A 27228-nucleotide genomic window follows, 5' to 3' on the forward strand; every position below is an offset into this window, starting at 1 on the left:
TAGCCAATCTGATCATATGCACTTTCAAAAATAGCACCATAATGGCACAATTACCTTTTTTCCCATCTCCCCGAAACTGCACAGCAGGGGGCTGGATGCTGACTTCATTTGATTATCTAAATAGGAATACATTTGTTACCATGTCTTAAACTTAGATCATATGGTCCTATGGCCTGTAGCATGCAAGACACAGCAAAGGCCTCTTGTTTTGGTGAGTTAAAACTGACTCTAGATTCCCTGCTCAGGGCTGGTCTACACTACAAAGTTAGGTTGATCTAGCTGTGGTAGCTCAGGGGAGTGAAAAAATTCACTCCAGAGAAACACAGTTAAGTTGACCTAAGCCCCAGTGTGGACAGCACTAATCGACAGAAGAATTCTTCCATCACCTAGCTACCACCTCCCGGATGTGAATTTACTACAATGACAAAAGAACCGCTTCCATCTCTGTAGCGTCTATACTACCGCAGCACATCTGCACCATTTCTAGTGTATAACAGTATTTTGAATGGGGATTGTTTCCCCAATATGGATATTTGCTGAGTGTGGGCACGCAGCTCTTGTATTTTTCATACGTCCTCTGATGTTTTCTCTACCATACATACAATCACCTCTGAACCAGTCATTTTGAGTACAACCCTCATGTCACACCCACACTTTCTTTCCACCAGATGTGGAAGTCTTCTGCTATGTCTTTATTGCTGCATTACTGCAAACTGACATCAGAAACAAAGGAGCTGGAGACTAAGGCTATGTATACACTAGAGAGCTTACAGCAGCTCAGCTGTACCGATGCACCTGTGCTACTGTACGATCTCTCTATGCTGATTGGAGAAAGCTGTCCAGTTGACATAATTAAACCACCCCCAACAAGCGGCGGTAGCTATATCGGTGGGAGAAGTGCTGTGTACACACTAGCACTTATGTCGGTAAGGGGTTGGAATATTCACACCACTGAGCAATACAAGCGGTAGCGTAGACAGAAAACAGTGTGGATTTAAAAAAAATGCACCCCCAACAGCACATCAATGTGGGGGAGACAACAGGGCAGATGCATGCTTTCAAAGGCCTGTGCCTTATTTCTCCTTGCCCTTATTCTGGGAAACCTTGCAGCTGTGATGCACGTTAGCAAGGGTTGGTCGATTACCCCAACCCCCCCCGTCTCATTTCTACCAAAAATGGTTTCCCCATCCCAAGAGCGCGAGAGAGGAGATGGGGATATGGTCTCGCAGTATTCAACATCCATTCCCACCTACAGCTCCCCTCCTCCTCCTCCTCGCAAGCATCGCCTCCTGCCCCTTCTCCGCCTCTGCCCCAGCCCCCTTCTCTGAGTATTTCCCGTACTGCTTCCTGCCAGCACCAGCCCTCTAAACCGAAGCCTCCTCGCCTCTCCCCGTCCCCGTCCCCGTCCCCGTCCCCTCCCCTGAGTGGCCCCCAGGCTTCTCGCCCCTCCCCCCGCCTTCTCTCCTCTGCCCCTGCAGGCCCCGCCCCCGCCCGGCCCAAAGGACCCCCCCTTCGTGCCTGGGGTTGCTTTCGCAGTGCCTGCTCGGCGGCGGTCTCCTCCCCTCTTAGCCCTCCGCCGCCGGGCTCCCAGCTTTACCCCGGAGGTGAGGTCGGTGTGTCCCAGCTGAGGGTGAGGTGTTGCCCGAGGCGGGGGCCGCGACGGGGCAGGCGGTTGGTGGGGCGGCCCCGGCTCGTTGGGGTCCTGCGCGGCGGCGGCGGCGGCGGCGGGCGGGTCGACAAGTCGGTGTCTCCTTCACTTCGTCCTCCACTTCGAGCGGCGGCAGCCAGCGAGGCCCCCTCACGGCGAGACCCGCCCGGCTCCCCTCGGACAGCCCCGCCGGCCAGGTGATGGGGCCGGCCCCGCCTCGGGGCTGGGGTCGCGGGGCGGGAGGGCTGTGTGAGTGGGGGGCCAGCCCGCGCCCCTCTGGTCCCTCCCCGGGATGGAGCCCTGTCCCGCTTTGCCATGCAGGGTAGCGGGCCACTTGCCTGGGAGCCCGGGCTGGGGCCCTGGCCGGGTACATGGGGGAGAGAGGGCGGCTGCGATGGCAGCTCAGAGCAGGGCCACGAGAGGGCCGGGCGGGCCGGCCGGCGGCGTCCTAAAATGGCCGCGTTCACCTTGCAGCCGCGGCGTGTCTGGCTGTGGGCCTTTGCGGCGGGAGCCCGTTCCCAGCCAGGGCGTTGCCTCCCCGGTCCGTCGCGGGGCAGCCTGGCCCCCGCGGCCTCCGCATGTATGTCTAGAGAGACATCACTCATCCTTCAATGTTGGTTTTTCCCCCCTCTTTGTAGATTCATTAGATTGGCCTAGCTATGACTTATCCTCCACCATGTATCCCTCCGCCTCCGAGACGTAAGTAGGGAAAGAGTTGAAGCAAGACTGTAGCTAAATAACGTTGTGGTAAGGTTAGTAGCTGTGTAAGATCGGAAAGGGCCGATGAATCCCGAACCCAGAGGGCTAACATCAGCCCAGCATTCTCCTCAAAAAGGCATCCATCCACTACAGGGCCACCCTTTTAGAATAAAATCCAGGCTTCCTAAAGTTGGTGTCAAGACAGTTTCTATCTGTCTAAAAAGGCGATCCACCTTCTGACACTTTAAAATTTGCATTCGTTCTCTAAGAATTGCTCAAGGTGTCTTTAATATGAGGGTGTGAAGGAGTTAGACAGAATACCTTGAGGGAAAGGTGTACTGTGGTAACACTATACACTAATTGTATTTCTTTAGGGTAGGTTAATAGTGTTTTCTTATGTGATGGTTAAATCACCAGTTATCTTCCTTCTTTGGTAAAGGGAAAAATTTAATTTGGGTTTTTTTGGGAGCAACCGTTGATCCCATGTTTCCAGGAATGCACAAGGAAAAAGGGATAGCTTGAAGCCAGACATCAGGGTGGAGTTGCTACTTGCATCAGTCACAATCAGGAACAAGGTTGTTCAAATAGTCGATTTCTCCTCATAAACTTACAGTTCATAAGTGTCTAGGATTTATAAGTGTAATGTTTAAAATCTACCTGGGTAATATTAATTAGTAAAAGAAACTGACAGTTTGAGACTGGATTGAAAAATATTGACTTCACTTGGGTTGGTTTTGTTAATTGGAATGGAGGGCAGGGAAGTAGAGGGTTGATGACAGACAGGGCTTAGCATTATTCTTTCATTGAAGGTAGCATTACAGGAAAGATAGTTATAAAAGCATCAAGGACACATGTTAACTATTGGTCCCTCATTTGATCTATACTAACATAAGACTAAAAATTACAGGCCTGCAGGTTAGATTGCATTTTAAGACATAAGGCCAATCTTCATGGTGGTATTCATGCAGTTATAGTCACCTTTTATTTGCAGGTAGGACATGTAACAAATATTTAGCAACTTATATGTACCAACCCAAATGTTTGTTACCGTAATTGAATTAGCATAATAATTGTATTAGTATCTTTCTAACTTGCAATTTTATAAATTTTTTGCTACCTCCTCTAATAACTTTCCATGGCATCTGCATTGTTTAGCGTAAATCTGCTGCCAGAGTATGAGACTGTTGTTTTGAATTTAAGTTGTACTACACAAAAACAAAAGGCTTATTTACTTTATCACTGCCAAAATGTTTTGATGCTGAAGGTTACTATAAAAATGAAATCAGACATAGCTTTTCCTTGGGTGTTGGTGGTTTGGAAGAAAGCCCCAAAATATATGGCTGAACACTTTCTAGCTTTATTTTAAAATGGTAAATGCGAACAAGAGCTGTTGTTGTAAGTCTGGCTGCACAGTAGGATGGAAAACAGCAACATTTCCTTTATTGTTTGTATAGCTCAATCGGAACAACAGCTGTTCATTTATAAACAATTGAAACATTTTCTAACTTTCTTTAAGGTGGTAACTAGTCTGCTATGGCAGCTTTTTAAAACTATATTTAAGTTGTCTATTATTTGTAACTTGTTTAATCAAAGCAATTTCAAATGAGCTGTTAAAACATTCTTCTGTATGTATGTGATCTGCTGTTTAATCTATAAATATTAATGACTTTTTTAAAAGGGCAGGTAGAAAGGAATGCCTCAATGCAATACCTAGTTTATTCCACATCCAGGATATACAACTATTTTGCAGAATAATAAGCTGGCCTAGAACACTTATCTAAGGGATAGCTGGACTATAGGTGAACCTACTAAAATGAGATTTAGTAACACAGGTACACATGACATAATTACTAGCACCCTAGAAAGGCAATGTTAAGTCCCAAAACAAAGTATTATCGTAACTGTTACTAGTTCCTGAATATTGAGTTTTCTCTTTACAGTAGCAATTTCTGGTACTTAAAAATTACAAAGCAACATTCTGAAAAAGTGTGAGTGCTTGAACCTTGCTTTGATCCCATGTGCTTTAAGACTTGGAGAGATTTCCAGAAATCAACATTGTGGAATTCCCATGGTCTTCTGCAGGAGTTGATTTACCCCTTTAAAAAAAAAATGAAGTGTGAGCTGTCCTGTTCATCTCAATAAGATGTTAGTCTTTGAAACCTAATGAAATACAATTTAGTGCTCCCCTCTACAAAACAGAATGGAGGAATTGAATGTTCTGGCATACAGATTAGTAAAAGTGTAAATTCCTTTGTACACTTTACTCAACAAGGAGGCAAACAGGTGGAATATTGGAAGCAGCTGTGTGTTAGTTCTTCATTAGACACCATGAACTTAAAAATTACGTGTCTGAAATTTTATCTATTAATTTGTAACATAAGATCACTACTACAACTGAATGAGATTAGAGAACTTTGTTTGCATACTTTGTGCTTTTGACGGCACTTCTTTTCTAGTCAGTTTCTCTGTTTCCCCTGTGTAGTTTCCCTTTTTGTTTTTGGCACTTTCACATGGGAGATGGGATATACAAACACTTCCGATATGAAAATGTGACCCTAGATTTCAAAATGACAGTGTCCCTTTTCTGGTTGACGTTTATGGGAAAGCTCCCATTGAAGGAGATAACAGCTTTGCATTGTGATGAGTTGTTGAATGGGCAGTGAAAGATAATCCTGAAGGCCAACATGAGGAGTTGCGTGGTCCTGGGTGTCTGAAAGAAGTGAGTAGTAACCACAAGTGTTCAAGGCACCCCAACCTGCCTAAGGCTCCGAGCCAGAGAGAAGTCCTATCAGAACTTTATTGTGCTTCTCCACCCATTTGACCTCACCTCAATCCCTCCCCAACTGGCTTATAAAGGCTTAAGCCTGCATGTTTTCCCCAAGAGAAGCCTTTATTTGACTTTCACTTTTCTGATAGCTTTCATTGGTTTGGGGGACCTCCACTTAGATTCCATCAGCCTAGCTTCTGTTACAGAAGTTGCTTCAGAGCAACATGGTATGTTCCTTCTTCAGCAAGACCTGATCACATTCCCTCTGCACTGCTCCCAACTCTTGCCAGCATGAAGAAGCGAGAGGTTGGACCACAGAATAGACTCAGCTCTCTCTTCTAGTAATGGGACGTGTTAACTAGAGTAACTAAATACTTTTTAAAATTTTAAAATAACAGAGATCTACAAATGTCACTAAAAATTATGATAGAAGTGACATGGTGTTTGCAACAAAGAAGCCAAATATTTTATAGCTGACGAGTATAGGTTGTGTAGGGTTTCTATAAAGCTTATCAGAACAGTTGTTGAATTTAATAACTTTATTAGTGTTTTTGAATGTCTCTCCTTTAGTTAGATATCTGGTATTAAAACACAAGGCTATGTGTAGATGCAAACTAGCTACACAATCCTGCATGTTTCCTTTCAAAAAAAGGGGGGGGGGAATCCTGTGGGGTCTTAACAAAAATATCTCATGGGAATCCTGATTAGTACAGAGAGTCTGTTGATATCATTGCAATTTCCTACAACTTTCCCATCTCCCAGTTTGGAATGGCATCTTTCTCCTCTGAAAGCTTTTGTAATTTCTGAAATATGGAGCATTTCACTTTTTAACTAAACATTGGGAAATCCATGTTGGAATCTACATGGGGAGGAACATGCTGCACCTTGGTAAACCCAGGACACTTCGAAATAGTCAGTATTATTTCTATGAAAATCTGTAGGTGTATCATAAACTAAAGCAGTACGAGCCATCTATTGTTAATTGTCCTATATATGAGTTCTTGTTGGAAGGCATAGTGGGTTTAGAACTAAAGATAGTTTATCTTTATATGATATGTTTCAATATTAATATACCTGTTATCTCTATCTTTCCAGCTCCAATGGCAATCCCTCCATCATATGCAGATCTTGGCAAATCTGCCAGAGATATCTTCAACAAAGGCTATGGTAGGAACAATACTTAAAAAATAACACACACACACCATGCCATATAAAGAAATGTCACTTTGCTGAAGCACACAAAGCTAACATTTTTAATTTACACATGTTCTGGAATATTAATTTGTGTGTGCTTGTATACACTGGGATAAACTAATAGATTTTATTAAATTGGAGGGAGTTCATACAAGAGCAGCGGAATGGTTAGAGACCTTGTGGGACTGAGTTGAAGAAAAATTAGACACACACACTGGCTAATTAGAAGTTAATAGATGGGGAAACCAGTATGTAAATATCTGAAGGATGTAAACAACAAGGAAGGAATGGATTTTATAGTAGTACTCTAGGGAGGAAGGTGTGGTCTTGTAGTTAAGACAGTTGACTAGGAATCAAGAACTGAGGTTCAAGTCCCAGCTCCTATGGCCTGGTCTACACTTGAAAGTTATACTGGAATAATTGTTGGTTAGGTATGGGACTTTAACTATATCTGTTTTTTAAAAAAACACATTATATTGATGAATCCCTAGGGTGAACACAGTTGTTATGACGTAAAGGTGCCATATATTGGTGGTGGTTTCCTGTGCTGTATTGGAATAGCTATACAGTGTAAAGTAGTTTTTGTGCTTGTATAACTGCATTCACACTTGTGGGGTTGTGCTGCTTAAAGCAGGTATAGTTAAAGCATCATGACTTTCTGGTATTAAAATGCCTGTGTGATGTTGGGGATCGCATTGCGGGTCAGAGTCCTGCAATGAGCTCCTGCTAGGCAGACCCCTGGAACCTCATAGACTTCACTGGGGCTGTGCAGAGCACAGAAGTCTGCCAGAGTTTATTGCAGGATTGGGGCCATAATCTGTGTTTCAGTTCCCAGTCTTCTGCTTAAATCATCTCTCTTTTCTCACACTCTTATTTATTTAGACTGTAACCTCTTCAGTGTGTGTTGTTTTTTTTTTAACTTTGTATTTGGACAACATGCAGCACTATGAGACCCTAGTCTTGGCTGTGGCTTCCAGGAGCTACTGTAATATCAAATATAGAAACTTTAGGTCTGTTAGACTGTAGCTTAGAAACCTGTTTCTTGGGACATGTAATTGGACTTGGCTAGATAACTACGATAGGAAGCAACCTTACAGTGGCAAAGAAGTAGAGGCTATGATATTTCTGAAAAAAAACATAAATCAAATTATTTGCTTAGTATAATATAAAGTACAGCTAATTGCCAGAAGGGTGACAATATAAAAATGGCACCTTCTTAAATTTACTCCCTTTGCATATTTGGAACTGTATTTCCTAGCTTATTTGAGTCCTAACCTTTGTTAGCTCTCTTGGCTCAGCAGTGCTATAGAATGAACTGTATTCTAATGCTGATATGTGAACCAGAAAACTTCAAGCTAAATTCTGATTGCAGAATCTTTTACTGGTGGCTGCATAAAAGCCAGAAAGGACGCAGGTTGCCTTTGAGAAGCAGAGCTGAATTTGTGGAGTAGATGGAAACAAAAAAACTTTTCATTTAGTTAACTGAGAAAATATTCCCTAATAGTCACTGGTGTACAATAAACAGGCCTTTGCTATTCCTTTATTCACTTTAAAGTTTGAGAGAAAACTACTCAATTCCACACTGACTACAGATGTTTCAAGGTTCTTAGGATTTATACTGCTCTGGTCAATGGCTGAACTATTTTTTTCTTTTTAGTTTTGCTTAGAAAAATGCACACACTTTAAAAAGTACACTGTAATAACTTCAACTTTCTCTTAAGGTTTTGGGCTGGTGAAACTGGACGTGAAAACAAAGTCAGCAAGTGGGGTGGTGAGTTTTAAATTCAAAGCATTTTTGGTTAATGTGCTCTAATTTTCCTGCTTTTTAAAGGGAACTTTTATGGACAAAGTTAGCTAGTTGACAGAGTCCTTTGATAGGTGTTTGCTGCACAGTACACTTCAGAGGGCCATAGAGATCTGCATCTCCAAACATAAATCACATTGCCATGTATGCTGACACGCAGTAGTCAGAAGTAGTTGTTCTTTTGTCTTTGTAAAGTTGCTAAGCAGGGTATATTTTGACTGTCACTCATCTTGTGTGTAAAAATGAAAGAATAGCAGAACCATTTTTAAACGTAAAATTGATATCCGACCATACAGAAATTTAATTTAGCTTTCTGTGAATATTCTTTGGTTCCGTTTGTGCTCAATGTAAATCTCTCAAGACCCTGGTAGTACTGCTGAAAAGGATTTGGGAGTTATAGTGGATCACAAATTGAGTCAACAATGAGATGCACCTGTGAAAAAGGCGAATACCATTCTGGGGTGTATTAACACCAGTGTTGCATCCTTGATTAACATAGCTATGCTGGGAAAAGCTTTAGGATAGATAGTTATATCAGCAGAAGAAGTCCTTTCTCTGGTACAGATTTATTCCTTTGGGAGAACAGGTTCAAGCTGTACCAGCAAAAGAAGCGTGCTTGCTCTTTTCACCCCCCCCACCCCCCCCAGTGCTCTCCTGGTATAGATATACTGGCAAACCCTCTTAAGTGTAGATAAGGCATAAGGTATTTATCACGAATAGTCTTCAGCCTTTATCTTGATTTATGGAATATCAGCCTGCCTTAAACAGTAGGTATTGCTTAAAGAAAAAAGCTGACCACTACAGGGAACATGCTTCTTCATAACTTGAATTCCAACTTTTTCTACCCTTGTTTACTAGGGACTGCTACCATTTCTGGAACTCTGTGTTTTGCACAGACATCTAGTGGCTAAATAATATGCTGCAAGTAAACATCATTCAGTCAAAGTTAATTTTTCATACAAAGCTACCTCATTTAATCAATTTTAAGTTTGTTGTCGTAGCTAAGGTAAATCTTTAGCAACAAATTTTGGCATTCATATACATCCTGTATCTACAGGAATATCTATATAGTCCTTCAGTGTATGGTGAGATTGATAGAATACTCCAGAAATGTTTGGTTTGGTAAATGTTTGGTTTAAACATACTCTTCTCATAAAACTAATGCTCCCTCTAGTAGCAGTAAATGCATATGGTACCTTAAGGAGTGGATAGCTAACTCTAATGGGTGTAGAGAAAAACAGGACTTGTCTACATGGTGCAGCAGTGCACACTAAAGGGATATGAATTCTACAGCACACTGTGTTGCATATTAACTGGTCCAGATAGACCCTGCTGCCATGCAATAAAAGTTCCCTAATACATATGCCCTACTAGGGTCTACCTCGGCCAGTTAGTGTGCAACATGTTGGTGTGCTTTAGAATTCATACCCATCTAGTGTGCATAAGCCCCACAGCCAGGCATATCTTGGGCCAAAATTTAGACTTAGATTTGTAATTTTTTTTTTCAATCAAAGACCATCAGAAATTTTTCCATATCATTAATAAAATTGCAGTGGAAAGACTATTTAACAAATATTCCCTGAAGCAGTTGCTAGCCAAGTACTTCAGCCTTGTGCCCATGTTTTATTTTTAGATTTTCAAAATACTGTAGATATTGACTACTCTTTCCATTCTCCAAGAAGAGAGATGCAAAGAGTAAAGAGCATAAATAGTGAGAGGCAACCAATGTTTATAACCTTCAATTTTAATAACTACGGTGCTGTTTGTAATATAAGTGCAATGTTTATTTTTAAATAACTTTTAGTGTAACAGTTACCCACTGAGAGTCCCGAATCTAAAAAATATAATTCTGTGTAAGGAATGGAAGTCTGTTAATAAAACTTACTATCAGTTAATGTCACAGTCTCAAACATAGGCAGTCTCCCTATATAATTATATTTTTACTTGGGAGTCCTGACTCACTAGTGTGGCTATTAAACTCCCTAGTTAAGAACCAATGGACTAGTGCTGCCCTTTCATCTAGAGACTTACGTTCAAATCATTTCTTGATTGCAGCTATAAAATTTCTTCCTCTAGTCCTTGAATATTTATTCATTTAAAATGTATATGTAGAGCCATCCCACAGTTGTAGCATGATAGTCTCTGTTTGGGCACTAAAGATTGGAACAATGATAGTATTATATGAGGATTACAGCATGTTGGCAGAGTTGTCTGGGATGCTGTCTGCACTGTGCCTGGCTCTAATAGTGATATTAATCCAGGGATGGACAAACTTTTTGGCCTGGGGGCCACATCGGGGTTGCGAAACTGTATGGGTAGGGAAGGCTGTGCCTCCCCAAACAGGGTGGCCCCCTCGCACTTCCCATGCCCTGACTGCCCCCCTCAGACTTCCCCCCCTGACTGCCCCCCCCCTCCTACCCACCCAACCCCCCCTGCTCCTTGTTCCCTGATCGCCTCCTCTCAGGACCCCCAGCCACTAACCGCCCCTCTGGGACCCCACCCCCTATCCAACCCCCCTGTCCCTGACTGCCCCGATCCTTATCCATACCCCAAACCCCTGACAGGCCCCCTGGGACTCCCACACCTATCCGACCGACACCCCCCCCCCCCCGAACCTCTGCCCCATCCAATTGCTCCCTGTCCCCTGACCGCCCCCCTTCCCCCCAACCTCCAACCAATCCAAATGTCCCCTGACAGGCCCCCCAGGACTCCCATGCCTATCAAACTTCCCCCTGCTCCCCATCCCCTGACTCAGAGTGGCAGGACTGGCTTACTGGAAAGCCTGGGAGGTGGGTGGGCGGTGGGAAGGGGAGGGAACAGGGGCTTGCCTCCCTGGCCGGGAGCTCAAGGGCCGGGCAGGATGGTCCCACGGGCCGGATGTGGGCCGTAGTTTGCCCACCTCTGTATTAATCCCTTCAGTAATGTGAGCACCATACTCACCTCTGTACTTGTAATATTTTTTTCTGCTTTTTAAGGAAACAATAACTTGAAATAAATTGCCTCGGAAAGAGGTGTAAAGCATGAACTACGCTGAACAGTATAGTTCAGTTGCTTATAGCACAATGGACTTCCTTGCCTTGGAATTGGGTTTTACATTTTTGAACTGTGCAGTGTCAGAGCGCACACTGCTATTTCCTGGTTAAGTCTGAAAATCTAGAAGATCCTTTTTAGCAAGTTGTTACAAAAGGGGGTTGGGTATAACTCAAACTGGCTGAACAGGACAATGCTACCTTATGGTTGTGTACATGGTTTAGTTTGGTTTTTTAAGTTAAAAAAGACCTTTATGATGTGAGACTTCCTGGGATGTGTGCAACTCAGGAATAACCTATACTGTCTTATTAGGAATTTACAACAGCTGGTTCATCAAACACAGACACGGGGAAAGTGAATGGGAGCTTGGAGACCAAATACAAATGGGCTGAGTATGGTCTGACTTTCACAGAAAAATGGAACACAGACAATACTCTGGGAACAGAAATTGCGATTGAAGACCAGGTAACAGATTGATATACTACTTACATTTAATTTTTTCACTTAACCAGTAGATCTGAGCTAATAGCTTTTGTTACCCTAATTAGATTGCCAAAGGTTTGAAGCTGACATTTGACACAACCTTCTCACCAAACACGGGGTAAGAGTTTTGTTTTTGTTAAGAGAGTACTTTTTGGCATGTTTAGGGGAATAACTTTGCATGTAAAGGTCAAATGAATATTTAATAAGTTAATATAACTATGTGAATGAAGAGTGTGTATATATAGGGCTTGAAATTGGTGGCTCAAAACTCCTGCTGTTAACCCAGGCTGTTACATTTGAATGTGGCTCCTTGGGACACTGAAGCAAAATGTTTTGCTCCTTAACAAGATAGTTGGCACCCTAATGAGAGAATTGGATTTGTTAGAATAGTAGTTAGGGCTCTGCTTGCACAAATATAAGAGAATATGTTATGGAAGATTGGGGTGGGATAAGGAAGTAAAGAAGTTTCTTCAAATGTATAATCCTTGTGTTTTCTGCAGCTTTCTAATGGGCTGTTGCATTTTGGTTCCATGACTGGTCAGTTATGTCTTGCCCAGACTTGACATCTGTTCTCTAATGGTCTTTGTGTGCCCACTGCAGGTTAAGTTAGTAAAAATTAGACTGATAGAGGATGAAGCCTTTGTAAAAAATAATTTCTTTGCTTCAGGAAGAAAAGTGGCAAAATTAAGTCGTCTTATAAACGTGAATGCGTAAATCTTGGTTGTGATGTTGACTTTGATTTTGCTGGACCTGCAATCCATGGCTCAGCTGTCGTTGGTTACGAGGGCTGGCTTGCTGGTTATCAGATGACTTTTGATAGTGCCAAATCGAAGCTGACAAGGAATAACTTCTCTGTGGGTTACAAAACTGGAGACTTCCAACTGCATACTAACGTGTAAGTATTAAAAAAAACTGTATTTGAGAAGCTTGTAGTAAGAATATTCATAAGTTTCAAATTCTGAATTAATAGCACTTGTTCGTGAAATACAGTGTCAAATATGCTCTGTGTGAGAGAACCTTGTAGAAAATTCACCAGGGTAACACATGAGATTTTCTTTACCTGATCAGTAATTACTTCTGTACCTCTTTTCTAAGTTTAGTGTTTATAGCTTGTTTTCTAACTACTTTGTTACATGAAGTAATTTCTGTAATATATGCATTGTAGTTTGCAAAGTATAGAAAGCAGTACTTGAAGTGTTGTATTTACAAAGTAGACTGAAGTACTTGACCCCTCCTTGCAATTGAGAAAATTGCATTACAATAATACACTTGTTCCCTGTGATCTCTTACAGGAAATAGTTATTAGCAGTTGGCACGATATCGTTAAATAAATATGCTTTGCCAGTGCTTTTAATTCTTAAGCCCTTTCCTTTAGCCCTGAAAGGGAACTTTAACATAGGAAGCACTCATGTTTATGAATTCTAATCATACATGGGAAAGCATATAGTTTTTATGTGTTTTCTCACCTTCCTGCTGACTTCTGCTTTTTAGCTATCCTGGTCCTACCTTAATTGTTTTTTGTATATTTATAGTTTTCCTAAAAGAATTCTCAGGTTGAATGATTGTGATAATGGTGCATTACTGATGTCTCAGTGATGTTAACTTAAATCTGCGTGGTTCCACTATGTGTTAGGGTAGGAAGCATCTTACTTGTATTCACTGGAGTCAAATCACACACTCTCTCTTCCCCCTCTCCGCCCCTCCCAAAAAAAAAAAAGGGGGAATTAAGATAATATAAGTACATTTTATACAGGATTGTTCAGACTTGTAGTGAACTGCTTTCAAAGTTTATTAAAATATTTGAAAATGGTATTGCTTTTCTAGAATAAAATGTCCTTTGACCTTTTTCTTAACCGTAATGCTACTTAGAAACATCGTTTCCAATAACCACAAGATTCTTCTGAATATTTGTCTCTGATTTATAACTTGCATGTCTGTATCACACATTTCATACTCTTCATTAGTTTCAGAACTAAAGGGAGTTTTTTGAGATGAACTCAATGGAGCCAGGATTTTACCTAGGGTGTTTATGAGCTTAATTGTGCAAGTTGAATACATTAGTATCATCCTTAGCAATATAATTATTGGAGTGAGCTTCTTTCATGGACTCTGCTAAAATACCTTATTCTGCCTTGCAAGCTACATTTATCTGCTCTCCTTTTTAATGTCTTATACTGGAAAAATAAATTGTCATGTTTAAAGTACAAATAATTCCCCAGGTGAATAAAACTTTAAAAGCTAAATGTAAGTGTAGGATTTTATATATAATATACACACAAACCTGTAATTTAATTTCACTTGCAAATACCTTGCAGCAATGATGGGTCAGAATTTGGTGGCTCAATTTACCAGAAAGTGAGCGACAATCTTGATACTGCTGTAAATCTAGCTTGGACAGCAGGCAGCAACAGCACTCGTTTTGGCATTGCAGCTAAATACCAGTTGGATTCCACTGCTTCTATCTCTGTAAGTATGGCTTTAAGCTTCTTCTTGCTCTATGTAAATATACAACTGGATATCTTTTATAGTAGTATAAATATTCTATATTGATATGGAATGGTGAAGAAGTATGCCAGTTACTCTTCTGTATCACTAATGTAAAAGTCTGTAATAGCCCAGATGTTAACAACTAAATCTTGTAAAGTATGTGACTTTAGGTACATACAACAAAGTAACTGTGATTTACTTTTTCTACGGAAAGTCGTCTTACTATGCCTATAGTAACACAATTCGGTGCCTTACACACTACATTAAATCACTCTAGAGAGGTGGTTCAGACACTTTTCAGATTACAGCACCAGGTTCCCATGCTGAGAACTCTACTATACTAGTCGCACCCTATCTACAATAGAGCTTGGCTTGCTCTAGTTTAACTCCAGTTTTGAAGTGGGTAGTGTCGGTGCAACAGATTTCATTGGATCTAGAATAAGAGTCTTGCAAACCTGAACTTCTAGTGCTGGTGAACATACTATTGAGTGAGAACGTTACAATGATGGTTAGTATAGAAATGTACAAGCCCAGTAAAACTAAATGGCCATTCCTTGATTTGAGTGAATCAATGAAAACCTGTTTCTTCAACGAATACCATTAGATGTTGTGGCTTGTTCTGATAGAGTTAATGCCAGAAGCGTTTAAAAAAAAAAAAAAAAGGTGAATTGGCTCCCTTCCTAGAACAGTTCTAAACAAACATTTCAGGTAACAGGGATTGTGTTGGAATGTAGTTTGAAAGGTGAATTTCTGCCTGCCCACTCAAAATATATATATATATATATATTATTTTCCCTCTGGGATAAGAAGGGTGTATGTGTATGGTTTGCGTGGGGTGGGTGTATCCAGTAAGTGCAAAGTTACTGCAAAATATAAACTGGTTTAAGTTTGTGGTGTTTGTTCTTGGTGACAGCTGTTATAGTCACTACAGGATTATAGCAAAGAACATTCTTTCATGGTTTTCTTTGAATTGCTGTTTTACTCCGCTTTTCATTTTTGTTGCAGGCAAAAGTGAACAACTCTAGTTTAGTTGGAGTGGGTTACACCCAGACCTTGAGGCCAGGTAAATATTCTATAAATGAATCACTTCACTGCAATCATGTATTCCTTGTTGTTATGCATGGAACTGCTGTTGAAATATTTATCTATACACTCAATGCCAGTTAAAATTGATTGCTTCTTTTTCCTCTATTTAGAATGACTGTGTCTGCCATCTTTCTCCCTTTCAATCTATATTGGAGCTGACTTGTACTTTAACAGTTTCACATACCATAAACTAAAACTTGTACTGAGTTTGAGTTCTGCTTGGCTAAATCCAATGGCACTTCTAAAATATTTAGGCTAAGTGTGTCCTCCATTTTATTTTCCAGTAGGATGGATTTCAGCTGTGTTCCAAACTTTCAGTGTGGTGTTATGCTGCTATGACAACAAGCTCTAGTAATCTTAATTTAACCAGAACATTTTTGTTGGTAGTATCGTGGAAGGTCTAACCATCATTCCTAGAAAATGTCCAGTTATCTGGCTGGTATCCATTAATCAACTTCTTACAGCAGAGTGAAATAACTGTTTTTGTTTTTTGAAGACCTAATTGGCATTACAACTATTATGAAGATATTAAGCAAGTACAGTAACCTATACATCCTCTGATCACCAGCTAACACAGTTTATCTGTGTTCAGTTAATACCTTGGTAACAATGTTCTCAGTGATTGTCCATTTGTGCTGTTTGTTTAAATCACTTCTGGTTATAAAACATGATGGTGAATAACTAAACCATTAAGACCAGACTTGCATGAGAAAAACCTGACCTGTTTTTGGACTTAGGTTGAGCGGCTTCTGTCCAAATAGCATTAACACCATATACAGGATGGGGCAGTCTTGTGGAGCGAACTCATTCAGCATAGTTTTGTTTCAGAAACTAAGCAACTTCTGGTTTAGAAAACGGAGTTAACTGCTAGTATATTAAAACATATTGGGACTCATCTCTCTGATTAGGAAATAAGTCCTGTCTTATCTTTGCAGTTGAAAGAAGAGATAATGCCTCTCAATTTCAGCTGTATACCTTGGTTGATTGCAGTTGCTGCTTTTGTGGGGGAGGAGGATGAAATCCTAGGACAAGTATATGGGCAGAAGAAGGGAGATGGCTCTTTCTGCTCTTAAAAACTAAAGAAATTCCGAGACACAAGTCTGTTTGTACGCATAACTTAAAGATAGAAACCCTTTCAGGAAGGTTGCAGTTTGCAAAAACGCACAAGAAAATTGTTAGAATTAAAAACTAATGAGAAATTCCAAACCCTTCATGCATGCAGTTAAAGGTAGCTGAGCTGCTCTTAGTCTGCTCCATATCAATGCCCTGAGAAACTCAGACTGCTTTATCCATCCGTTTACAAACACTGTTATCAGACACTACTAAAAATAGAATGCTTTATTCTTAATTGCCTCGGGATTGTGCCTTCTTTACTCAGCAAACAATTTTACTACATTCATACTGTTTTCCTAATGAGGAACTGGTACTCCTTATTAAGGGCCTGATTCTGACTGGTACAGAGGGTTCCTTACAGTTCTATGTGCAAGTGCATGATCCATGTGACAGATACAGTATGTGTACAATGGAGACATCAAACCAATTCTAAACCAGGGCTATGTAGGGCACACTTACAAATTGAAAGCTTTATACGTACATTGGCTGTTAATATTGCATGCACAGGCTGGAGGATTTTTTCTAAATCTGTGATCCAAAACACCACTGTGTCTTGCGGGGGGAGCAGAAGTACACCAGGGAAGTTGGAATTGTTAAGTGGTGGGCAGAGTTGACATAACTTAATATTTAACTGTTCTGTATTTCCAAATATTTGGGTTTCTTGTAGATTTTTAACCTTACAGGTGACTTGCAATCGACTGAAAAAAACGGGCTTTTTCCTGTGTGCTGCTTTCTGATGCATTAAGAAAGCCTGAAAAGTTTTTGGGTTTTAATGTATTTTTTTTCTGGCTTGCTTCAAAACACTTACTGGATCTCCGATTAGAGAGAGTTATAAGTCCTCTCATTCGTGTTAGCATTCCTTTGTTCTGATCAAGGTTTTGGGGAAGGGAGTGAAATCTAAATCACTTTCAGTATACAGGATCGTCATTTGAATTTATTAGGGCAGTCAGAAGGGACTCGGTAGCTTACTGAACCTGGCCTCTTTCCCTACTGGGATCCTTGTGGGCTCAGACAAAAGAATACTTGACTTCCAGATTCTTTCTCTCTGTTAGGGGGAATAGTTTTAGTCGATGCAAATGAAAATAAGATGGTCTCTTTCATTCTTCACTGTCTTCCTCCAAAGGTCTTATCTCTGATTTTACTGGTTGCTGATTGCTCTTTAAAAAGCTAGGATTAAGGTAGCTTCATTTTGAAAATTGCACGTTTTTTTTCTCATGTTTATGGCAGTTGGTGTTCTGTTTGGGCAAATACATCTTGTGCAGTATCTCTAATCCTCCCTCTATCTTTAAGGGGGGGAAAAGCTATCATCGCACTTTTCCCAAATGGCTATCTCACATACATAGCATATTTTTGTGTGTGCGAGCTACAGTGTGGGAAAGGGCTCATTTCCACATTAGTTTGAGTCAATAAATGATCTCATAAGTCCAGTATATAAAACGTGCTTCTTAAATAGAATTTGCATGTGTTTTTTTTTAATTGCATTTTATATGCCCCCAGATAGTCATTTGGTACCTACAATTGTTGTTCAGCTTAGTTTTGTACAACTTTATTTTAAAAGCTGAATGGAGTTGATGTACGTAAGTGGAAACTGCTTTAGAAACTTGCTTTACTATTGAATTACTTCCTACCTTGGAAAGAGTATAATTGAACTTAGACTTGTGATTGACACAATGGTTAGCACTTTCAGATTATATGTTAACACAGGATTGTTTTAATCTTACAGGTGTGAAGCTTACACTCTCCGCCCTGGTAGATGGGAAGAGCATCAATTCTGGAGGTCATAAACTTGGTCTTGGTCTGGAATTGGAAGCTTGAAACAGCCGGAGAAACTGCTGCAAGGAAGGGATATCAGAAGAATTCGGCCTTAAAAAATGTATTTCCAATGTGATCAGCAGGCTTTTTTTCCCCAAGAGGGATGACCTAGAACAAGAGCTGTATTCAAAGTATTTTAGACAGTTACTTGTTAGCTGGTTTCTAGTTAAATTGGTTACCTATCTAGTTATCAATTCTGCATTAGTGCAGTCACTTATACATTATTTAAATGTATTTAACTGTTTAATGCGCTACCCACAAATAATGAAATAGACCTTTATGAAAACTGTACAATTGTGTGCATGTTTGTTTTTATGTTCCTTTTAACATTTTGATATTGCCATTGAATGAGAAATGGATCAGTGGATGTTTTGAAATGAGGTCAGCAATTTTGTTAAATCACCTTAATTAGAAATACTTTTGGTATCCCAAGGCAACTCAAATTATGAATAAAACAAATACACACACATACTTGTGCCTCCAAATATTTTAAGAGTTTAGCTGTTGATAGGGCTCAGTGAGCTGTAGTTTACTTATAAAATTGTTATAATGCCACACACCTCAGCCATCAATGATCATGAACTTCCTCCATTCTGGGCCCAGTCCTTTTGACCACATGTTGGAGCAAGCAGGCTTCTGCTGAGGACAGTTGGATGGGAACTCCTTCAGGAGCCAGTGAACCTCACCCTTAATCTATTGCTGTGGTATGACAAGGCCCTCTTTCCCTATTCTCCAGTCCTCCTGTCCCTCCGTGAACAAAGTGAACTTTGTCCGGTACTCTGTGCCTGCTGGTCTGGAGCGTACAATACACTCCACCATCTGACTTGAAAAATGCCCCCTACATCTCCCACTAGCGTCTGACGGCTGCAGAGTGGAGGCCCACTGAGTACAATCAACTGGCCATGTGAGCAGGACTGTTAAGCTTCTATTTAGAATGTGTGAAAGATACAGTGACTTACTTTTAATCCTTCGAGTGAGAAATAGAAGATAAAGTTTGCGTTTTCCCTTTGATGTTACAGTTCTTTGCAAGTATCAGTGAATAAATGTGGTAACTCCTGAAGTTGTTGCAGTAATGCAAGTGCTAAAAAGATTTCCTATGTATTAAAATACAGCTCCAAGTGGAAGAGAACCTTGCTAAAAGGGATACTGGAAATGAATGTGCAGTGATCCTCCTAATGTAAAAGTCTGACTTTAAGGTCACAATTCTAGTTCTGAATTCGATGACTTATAAATAAGGTAAATAAATATACATATATTTAGAAAATGCAGTCCACATGCTGTTAAACAGACATCCCCCATTCAGGGGGCCGTCTCAGGGAAATTCTTCTCCTTGCATACATTTTACGTGCTTTGAACCATATAGCCACCTTGGTGTACATCTGAATTTACACTACTAGATGGGAGGAACAGCCTGGAAGACAGCATCTGTTCTGGGGTATTAAACAGCAATGTGGTAGACTTTAAGCTATTTAAATATTTACTAGCATTTCCTACTAGTCACCATTTTCAATAGGGTGGTTTCCTGTTTTGTTGTTTTTTTTTTTAATCGCACGTTTACTCTTCTTGTGATAAGAGTATTTTACAGCGAGTATTACTTGGTATGAAAGGTGGAGATGATAAAACATCAGATTAGAGCTGAACTAAGGCATATAACTTGTTACACTCTTCCCCAATTACCATGGTGACTTTAAGATGATACACGTAAGCCTTGTATTTTCATTAAACTGGTTTAAAGACTGACTTTTGCAGTAATTCTTTTAGCTATAGACCAGTGTACAGAGAGACCTTAAATGCCAAAACGAACCAAGCCCAAATCTCAGATGTACTTCCCAGATATTCAAGCTAGCTTTCTGAGAAGTGAAGAGTTCCCCCCTCAGTGTGCATTGGGTTCCCTGCTCCACACATGGTCTTAGGGAAAACCGACTAAGCTCTTGGGAGTATAGTCCTCTCTGCTGGATAATTTCTTAATCTTTTTACGTTTTAATATACAAAATCCACTGACACTCCAGGATAAATACTGCCCTCCTGAATACCTGTGCAACTCTTCATGGTGTCAATGGGATTTGTGCACCTGTATCTAAAGTGACCAGAGATGATGTGTGAAAAATCAGGATGGGTGTGTGTAGAGGTAATAGATATAAGAAAAAACCCTGAATATCTGGACTATCCCTATAAAAGTGGGACATCTGGTCACCCTAATATATATGGGTATAATGATATATATATATATAGAACTTGCAACATTTGGTCTCCACCTCCCAGAGTTGGAACGGAACCTGTTTGCACACCATAATTCAGTAAAGTAAGGATGTTCACACTGAAGGATGAGATGGTAGGTCTTGCATGGCCTAGAGTTAGTCTCACACCTGAAACTATTAGCAATCACTTAGTTTAAAATTTTCAGAACATGACCCTTCTAATCATGGATGGATGGGGGGAGGGAGGCTAGGTGTTAGGGCTTCATCTCTGCTTTGTCCCAACCATGGCTGTTGCTGAGCATTCTTCACACAAGGCAGCGGTCGCAGAGTGAGCCTCGTGCCCCCCTGTTCCATTGGTGACCATGTGCTGCTTATGGCAAATAGTAGCCTACCAGGCACAGTGGTGGATGTGAATCTATTCTAAAGAGGTTTTATTTTTGTAGTAAAGAAAGTGGAGCAAATAACTACAAAATCATGCATACAAATCGGTGTTTGATTCAGCATGCTCATTCACTTTTGCAGGCCTGGCTCTTTCACAGAACGAGGTGGGGAAATAGGCATTTTTGCTTGGGAACAAGGGCATGAATACAGACACTTATGTCAAAGGTTCTTGCCCTCCTATTTCTAGTGCCACCTAAAGAGGAAGTGGACATCTCACTGAAGGGACCATCACATGTCACAAATATTGGGCCTCATCAAAGTGAATTAAGTCCCAGTCAGACCATTGGCAACCAACCATGTGTTAATGCCGCTTATCTGAAAAATTAGCGATCAAATTGGCAAAAGCCAGAGTCTGGATTCTTGAACAGGAACAAGTGCTAAATGTGTTGGATAAAGCATTTACTACACATTATTTTACCAGCTGTAGTAAAATGGTTCTTGGTTTTGATACCTTCATTCTTTGTTTTAGTTTTGGCCTCACACCTGGGCTCAGAATAAAATAAAAAAACAAATCTAAAAATTGAGTTAACTGATTTCTTTTGCTGTATGACTAAGTTTTTGTGATTGCAGGGCAGTAGTTGTTAGGATCTTCAATCCTCAGCTGCCTGTGTGTAAAAGTCAAACAAAAAGCAGTAAAAAGTTGGGAAGCTTTTGCTATTCTAAGCCTGCCCCATATAGTTTTAGTTTGTCTGTAGATTGTTGGCTTTTTGCAGTTTAATAGTGACCCTTGTGCACAGTTTACATGCTGTTGTCCTGTTTGTGAATTATTTCTAACTTTGTGGTCTTCTAAACACTAAATGTGCCAAAATGCAGGGAAATGTTTTTTGGGAGGTGAGGGCATGGGGAGGGGGGAAGTTCCTAAATGAGCCAATGGAGAGAAGAGCTGCTGCTAGATGTGTTTGCAGGTGCAGGAGCTGTGGAAAATCGGGCTAGTGTCATAGTGTGTATTTAATTTTTGTGTACTGTGGCATTCGCCATTTCTGAGCAACCTGCTATGCTTGAAATGGACACAAGACTGCCCACATGTAGCTCCTTTCATTCAGGCATCTCTGAGCATTTTAAGAACACTGAGCCTCAAACATCCAGTGGGCTGGTGAAGCTGGGGATAGACTTCAAATGTCCAGCTTGCTACTCTAACTATTAAAGAACGTTTCCTCCCCAAGAGTGTGAAGCCCATGGGTTAAAAATGTACCTGTTAGCAGCTGCAGTGGAACTAGTGAGTTGCACCTTAAAATAAGATTTCAGGCTTGCTCGGCTTTCTTCCTGGACTAGTTGCTCAACAGTATGAATTTGGATTGAAAAGTAATATCTAGGTTTTATGGTCTTGTCTGTATGACTATATCATGCTGACCTGGAGATCTAGGATGTGCACGGCTTCAGGCAACAGCCGCCCCAGGAGCAGGTGCTGAAACTACCGGCAAGAGGCTGCAGGTGTTTTACCTGCTTCTATTCCTGGGTGAACCAGCTTGTGCTTGCTGCAAGGGGTGGAACAGGAATGCTGCTTCATCTCAGAATATGGCAGTGACCCTCAGTGTTTTCTCCATTGATCCATGGACCATAAAGAAGTAAACTGAAGCAGATGCAATTTCATCTTGGATGTGGGGAGAGGGGAAGTTCTAGAAATATTGACTTAGGTCCTACTTCTGCAAAGCCTCACTGCATGTGCTGGAGGTGGCCCTACTGAAGTCAATAAGCTAACAATGGGACTGCTCGACAGGGCATAAAGTTAGGCACCTGTGTGACGTTATTTGCATGATCTGGGAATTGCACTTTGGAGAATTGCTGTCATCCTGAAAAGTGCTAAAGTGCTTTCTAGAGGCTAAAGCAAAAACTTCACCTGCTGTTTAAGAAGATTCTCATACTACTTACCGCTGAAATGCAGCCACCTCTGGGCTAGAAAGGAACTGTAACACTGTACCCAACACATCAGGAGATGAAGAATACAAGCCACTTAAAACTATATAGAAAAATTTAGGTAGACAATGTAGTTACATAAATTAGAATTTGGTTAGGATGCCACAGTTACACCTGTTCCCTTAGCTATTTGCCTTATGAAAAGTACAGAGGGATCTTTAAAGACCACAAGTGGTTAGGATTTGTCTCCCTGCCAAACATTTGAGCGTCACCTTTCTTTATGGGCCATATCTATCCATCCATTTTTTAAAAAGCAGAATTTTCCACTAAAATAAACAGGGAACATTGCTCTAAAAATCTGTGGGCCGATGACCATAGCATAAATACTCAATAGCCCCAGAATTCATCAGTTTTAAGAGGTGCACCCAGCCCTGGATCTGTGGGCAGGACCAACAGGCTCAGGTGGTGGTTCATTGCTGAGTTCCTGTGGTACTGCTGGACATTGGGTGATTATTTTACAGCTAATGAGTATATTCAAGCATGTAAAACAATCCAGTACTATACCAATTCTCTTATAAAAGCTCAAAAGCTGGGTGTGCTTCACTGAAGGGATCTAGGCGTGTGACATTCTGCTGGTTACAAACATTGCATCTGCAGCCAAGATTGTTCACGTGAGTTGGGTGAAGGCAGCAACTTGCAAGTAGCTAATGAACTTTATCCCCATAGGTTTCCATAGTAGTGTTGTTAAAAACCAACCATAATCATGTCTTTATTTGATATGTGTATTTTTGCTGTCAGAATCATATTGAAGGCTACATGCAGTGCTTAAGGAATAGATATTACATTGGTTTGGGTTTTTTTTTGAAGGCATTAAGGCACCTTTCATCTGCCCCCTGCTAAAGCAGCATTTTTTAAGTGGACTAGTCAGTGATTGGTGATGCCCCTGTTGGGGACACTGGGGCATGGCCCCTAGGTAACTCGAGGGGATGAAAAACCATGAGTGTCGATGAAGCCCCCTCGCACTAGGCCCAAGTGTCCTTGCCCTCCCCCTCCCCCCCCGGCCTGGAGGCACTCACAGCAGCTCTGCGTACTAGGCCCAAGTGTCCTTGGCCCCCCCCCCGCCTGGAGGCACTCGCAGCAATTATGCTGAGGATCTGCAACAATATGTTGCAGAGTCAGACTGCCTAAAACTAAACAAGGCCAAACAAGGCAAATATAAAAAACAATGCTAAATAAAGCAGCTTTATATATAGTTTAATAAATAATACAAAAACAAAACAACTAGCTGGTAAACTGAATTGGCTGGCTATATAAATACTTAGGGCAGCTTGCTATTAAATAAATATGCTAAAAAAATGTATAAAAGCCTGTGTAACTTCCTGCTCTGTGTGCAGGATTTAAGAGTCTATTCTCCCTGTACCTTGTTTCCAGCTGCAAATAAACTTTTCTGCTTCTCCACCCCGTTGTGATTATTGGGTGACGCACACCGGGTAACAAACCCCCGCTGTTGTTTTGCCTCTCGGCACTGGGTGCCGGCAACAGCCCTATCTTGCATGTTACTCCATGGCTGGGAGCCCCCTCCCTCCCTGAGGTTGATAGGGGTCTGTGTGGGCATGAGTGGACACTTGCACAGATCCGCTTGCAGGATCTGGGCCCAGCTGCGCCCTCCTGGGATTGTGATACTGGGACGGTCGATAGGGCTACACTGCAATTAGACATTCATGGCTGGCCCGTTCCAGCTGATTCGGGCTCAGGGGCTGTTTAGTTGCAGTGTAGATTTCTGGGCTAGAGCTGGGACCCTTTCACCTCAGACATCTACGCTGCAATTAAACAGTCTCTTAGCCAAGCCCAAGTCAGCTGCCACAGGCCAGCTGTGCATTTTTAGGAGCCATAGCTGATAGCCATACCTAGTAGTGTAGCCATACCTGACGCGGGCATGAGCAGTCGCTTACACAGAGCCGATTGCAGGTGCAGGGCCTGGCTGCGCACTCTTGGGAATGTGACACACTTTCAAGGCCTGGGAATTGGCCCTTCTTTTTTCAGGAGTAAAGCTGGTTGCTACAAGGTGCGCACACAGCTTTCCAGCTTGGCTGTACGGAGCAATTGTGCCATCTGGTGGCCGTTCGGTTTCCCCTTTTAGACTCTCCCTCCGGACTATTCTAAAATGCTGAAGCAGCTTCTTTCTTTCTGTGGCACTTTGCTGTTGCTCAGGCACCAGTGCCTTGGTCCGTGAGCGTGTTGAGTTATTTTTAAACAAACATAGTTTGCTTTCAACATAGTTAAGCCAGATCTTGAGTGAGTGGCATCAGTTTTAATATGGCAGGGGAAAAAAATATTACCCTAGCGAACAAACACTTCCTGCAGCTTTAGTCTGGGGACGTTTTCTTTCAGTGCCCATTTCCCCAGGCGTGCACATTACCCCATATTCTTTCTTGGGGAATGCAGGAGACCATGGAGCTCAAGGACACCATCCAACCCGGTAGTTCTGGGCTGGATGCTGTTTGCACCAGCTGATACCTCACCCTGCAAATGTAAGGTCTGGATCTCAATCACTCCATGTACGTGATTGAATCCCTGTGTGTGAAGGGACCCTGCCCACACAGAACTCATTGAAGAACTGGGGTTCTGGTTTGGAGTATACTAAAACGTCTCGGGGACCGTGAAGACATCTTGTTGTGACACTGCATTGCAGATGCGACCTTGTTGCCATCTCTCGTATTTAATTGCAAGCGCCGTGGTGGTTGGTGTTTTGCTTGATGCTCCAGATACTGAAATGAAGAGACTGCAGGAGCATTTCAGCTTTCATTCGAAAGAAGGAAGTGCTAGCCCTCCAGGGGGCGGTGAAAAGCTTGCAAATGTGAAGCGAGTGCACCCTGAAGACTCAGAAACCAGAACACAACATTAATTGCTTTAAAAAGATTTTTAAGCCAGTCTCATGATGGACGAATCCTGTCACCTGAGTTCTGAATGCCTGGGGTTGGCCATACTGCACAACGGACGGCAAGCTCGCTCACGCTCTGATCTACGTGCATCCGGTGCACTACCTCAAAAGTGTGGCATTGCGTCACAACACGACGGCGTTGCAATGGTACTTTGCTGTTGCATTGCCCAGGTCCAGCATGGCATTGCAACATAAGAACTGACCCTCATCCCAGCACAGCTGTACCTGGTCTCGAAATATTCTCAGCAGAGACCAAGTTAGGTCCTAATCCAACAATCAGCTCCTCAGGGGTGCAAGAGTCTGCCTGCATGAACTGGGATTTTTCATTAGGTAGCAGTGTGTGCTCACTCCCATTACTCAAATGTGTCTTGAGTTTTAAATGGCATGGGCCTACTTCTTTGGGAAATGGGCTATTAATAGCAATTAGCTCCACAGACATAAATATTTTCATTAAAACCACTCTTTACATTCACAAAATGGAAGTGATTACACTAAGTTTTCAAAATTTTGCGCCAAAATTTCCCATAGCCTATTTGGTATTAAGGTCAAATTTGCAAATCTGACCATTTTTAGCATTGCTTTTTTGAATTTGAGCACATTAGGCGGGTTACAATTGACCATGAAAAGCACATGGTGTCATTTCTGGTTTTCTGGTTGGCTGAGGTTATCCCAGGTGGTCAAGGTGGGCGTTAGCAGAAGCCATTCTGACTTCCTTTCTCAACAGGAATGGTTGTGTTTTCTCTGTGTCAGACAAAAGCTGTCTGCAACAGGGAATGGCTTGTGGCTGGTCATTGGGCCATTGCTTGTGTGGGGACAATTTAACATTGAACCCCATGAAGGGTGTTCAAGATTTTAGGGAGCAGTAGTTCTGCCTTATCACCATGAAAATAGTGAGCTGGATTGTTGGCTGTACATATAGGACATATGGAAGGAGGTGGCAAGTCACTGGTCCTTCCTTGGCAGAAGACAGCACCAGGTAAGGTTGACTGGGTGTCCAGATGGGTCATTAGTGTTTCCAGTGTGACTGAGGAAACTTTTAGGAGAGTGCATTTAACTAACAACAAGCAATAAACACAGCACTGCTGTGGTTCTAGCTGGCTGTATTCTCTTGGCCTAGTATTTGCAACTGTGTCCTTTCTGTGTGTTTGAGAGAGGCCAAGGGAAATCTGGGAGAGCATTTTGTCTTGCAGTACCTTTCACTTTGAGCTGAGGCTTAAGCTTTTGCAGCACAAGGTCCTCTATAGTTTGGCATTCAAACTGGTTTGCAGCTGGCTTTTATCTGGAGTTTGTATGTTTTACTTACCCGTTTATTCTTCTTCCTAGTGCTAGTTCATAGGCGTGCTCAACGTGTGGAGTCTTGGGAACTAAGCTGGCTTATCTACTGTTACATCACAGCCATAACTATTGTATCCTCATGCACTGAAAGAGAGTGAGGTTCACGCAGCTTCTCCTTACACTAACACTAAGTTTGCCATATGGGGCCAGATCTTCAAATGAGCTCTGAACCCTCAGTGAGGGCTGAATTCTCAGAATTGCTCTGCTCCAATACGGCACCAAAACACATGGCCAGGCTTTCTAAAAAGTCCAGGTGAAAATCTTGAAAGTCTGGCAAAAATGCCAGGAGGGTGTGGAGTCTTCGCAAAAGTCTGGCCCATTAAAAACACACATGAA

At 41.7% G+C, this 27228-nt stretch overlaps 1 protein-coding gene across 3 annotated transcripts; it reads left to right on the forward strand.

The window, feature by feature from the left end:
• Positions 1 to 1684: 1684 nt before the first annotated feature.
• On the forward strand, positions 1685 to 18594 carry VDAC2 (voltage dependent anion channel 2). Of its 3 annotated transcripts, XM_048857104.2 has the most exons (10): positions 1686 to 1845; positions 2287 to 2347; positions 6210 to 6281; positions 8030 to 8079; positions 11455 to 11607; positions 11691 to 11743; positions 12293 to 12520; positions 13941 to 14091; positions 15118 to 15175; positions 18035 to 18594. In XM_048857104.2, the coding sequence occupies exons 2-10, from the start codon at positions 2308 to 2310 to the stop codon at positions 18124 to 18126; spliced, it is 897 nt and encodes a 298-aa protein (XP_048713061.1). In that variant the 5' UTR covers positions 1686 to 1845; positions 2287 to 2307; the 3' UTR covers positions 18127 to 18594. The 3 variants fall into 3 exon arrangements, with proteins under 3 accessions (XP_048713062.1, XP_048713061.1, XP_048713059.1); XM_048857105.1 differs by lacking the exon at positions 2287 to 2347 and having other exon boundaries at positions 1685 to 1845; XM_048857102.1 differs by lacking the exons at positions 1686 to 1845; positions 2287 to 2347 and adding an exon at positions 2087 to 2228.
• Positions 18595 to 27228: the final 8634 nt, after the last annotated feature.

Source organism: Caretta caretta, chromosome 7 (genome assembly GCF_965140235.1).
Source record: "Caretta caretta isolate rCarCar2 chromosome 7, rCarCar1.hap1, whole genome shotgun sequence".
NCBI lineage: Eukaryota > Metazoa > Chordata > Testudines > Cheloniidae > Caretta > Caretta caretta.

Coding starts and splice junctions, on each gene's coding strand:
- VDAC2 (XM_048857102.1), top strand. CDS start 2,102: ATGGCCGCGTTCACCTTGCAGCCGCGGCGTGTCTGGCTGTGGGCCTTT. Junction 2,229..6,209: donor GGCCCCCGCGGCCTCCGCAT/GTATGTCTAGAG, acceptor CTATCTTTCCAG/CTCCAATGGCAATCCCTCCA. Junction 6,282..8,029: donor TATCTTCAACAAAGGCTATG/GTAGGAACAATA, acceptor CTTTCTCTTAAG/GTTTTGGGCTGGTGAAACTG.